The 1,665-nt window shown below is 38.2% G+C and overlaps 1 protein-coding gene across 1 annotated transcript in view; it reads right to left on the reverse strand.

Annotated features, from left to right (window-relative positions):
• Window positions 1–600: 600 nt before the first annotated feature.
• Window positions 601–1,665, reverse strand: part of LOC108751424 (spermine oxidase-like) — a 19,741-nt gene continuing 18,676 nt past the window's right edge. Inside the window, exons 11-12 of the mRNA XM_018491621.1 lie at window positions 1,165–1,283; window positions 601–714 (exon numbers count right to left, since the gene is read on the reverse strand). Of these exons, the coding sequence (XP_018347123.1) occupies window positions 688–714; window positions 1,165–1,283 (146 nt within the window). The 3' untranslated portion in view covers window positions 601–687. The remainder of the gene's footprint in view (window positions 715–1,164; window positions 1,284–1,665) is intronic.

Consider the following 1,665-nt stretch of genomic DNA (forward strand, 5'->3'; position numbering starts at 1 on the left):
ACGTATTTAGTCATTGCTCATATAATGTTGTAAAAATACTTCGGCTTGATGGATTCCTGTTTCGTAAGCTCCATGTGTCGTCGAGTAAAACTCATCATGCGTAGCTTCGCCGGCAAACAGTATGACTGGTAGATTCTATTATATTCGCAAAAATTTACAAGTTGGACAATACATTTTAATTTGTCTTTTTAAATTTATTTTTTCAAATTTTTACGTTATCTTAATTTATATATATATATATATAAATAATATAAAAATGCTTAAAAATATGACTGTGATAAAATCTTCAATTTAAGATTTTTTTTTTAACGTTAAATAAAATGTAGTTAATAAGTTACGTAAATACGATATAATCTCACCTTTTTCCTCTTCATATCAATTTGCATTGTCGCCCAGACTGGTTCGGTCAATATCTTTGGTGAAACATCATTCTCCTCACAACTTTTCGTAATATGACTGTAACCGCCTCTCACGTATCTATTCTCGTTCCATTTAGTTCGAATGCATCTTCTAACTGGCGGTATATCGCGATACCGTACGTATCGCGTCAACAGATTCATGCAATCCTCCGCAATTGTTTCCTCTGACAATTCTTCAATGATACACGCTCCTCGCCCGCCGATCCACACTATAAGAGTGGCTGCATGAATCGGCAGAACATCGAATCCTGTGACATACTTGGTCCATTCAGGCAAAGATGAGTGATCGACATCCCTGCGCCAAAGCAATTGGAAACCATTCACACCTCTTTGCCACCAGGGTTCACCAAAGTCCAGAAAAATCTTATTAATCGTTCCGAAACCAAGATTCTCAATAGCAATGCTTAGACGGTTTGGTAATAGCGGTTGGAACATGTTCTGATGATTACTCTTCAAATAGCCAAGCGAACAAGTAACTATGACCGCATCAGCAAGAATTTCAGTGCCATCGAAAGTTTTCACGATAACTGGAGAATCATTTGGAGAGTCAATGAAGTTCCGCCAGTGAATGACCTCCACGGGAGTGGATAAACGTATTTTTCGCTTATTCAAATTGTCAACGATAAGATTTGTTAAAGAACTGTAGCCGGATTTGAAGAGCAAATGTTCCGGTCCGCCAACGTACTGTAGAAATTATTGTTTTTACAGTGCTTATTTTTGAAACTATGATTAAAATTGGATTTACCTTGAACTTTCCCCAAAGAACTGCTGACAAATCGTCTAACGAGTAGCAGCAATTATCCACCAGGAGAAACCGCACGTTCCAATCGAAGATTTCCTCCTTCATTTTCCTTTCCACCGGAGGATCATTTCGCTCGTGTAAATAATCCTCAAACCTATTTCTCATGATAGAACCGATATTTTCCTTCTTTTTCAAAGGCTTTTGAGATTCGCAGATATCATCCAAGACGGTTCGTACGAAATCATCGACTTCACGAACCAAACTGTCGCTCATTATCGTTCCGTCATCGCGTAAGAAAATTCCGTCGCCGTCCGTTCCTTGAATTGTCGATAATAAATCATTGTTGAGACAGTATTGAGCAAGCCTGCTCTTATCACCATGCAGGAATTGTGCCCCGCAATCTACCCAGCCGTTATCCCATGGAATAGAATGAATTCTTCCTCCAACTTTGTCTTGAGCTGTGGAATAGAATAAGCTAATCCAAGGAATTATATTTTTATTTTT

Source organism: Trachymyrmex septentrionalis, unplaced genomic scaffold (assembly GCF_001594115.1).
Source record: "Trachymyrmex septentrionalis isolate Tsep2-gDNA-1 unplaced genomic scaffold, Tsep1.0 scaffold44, whole genome shotgun sequence".
In the NCBI taxonomy this organism is placed as follows: Eukaryota; Metazoa; Arthropoda; class Insecta; order Hymenoptera; family Formicidae; genus Trachymyrmex; species Trachymyrmex septentrionalis.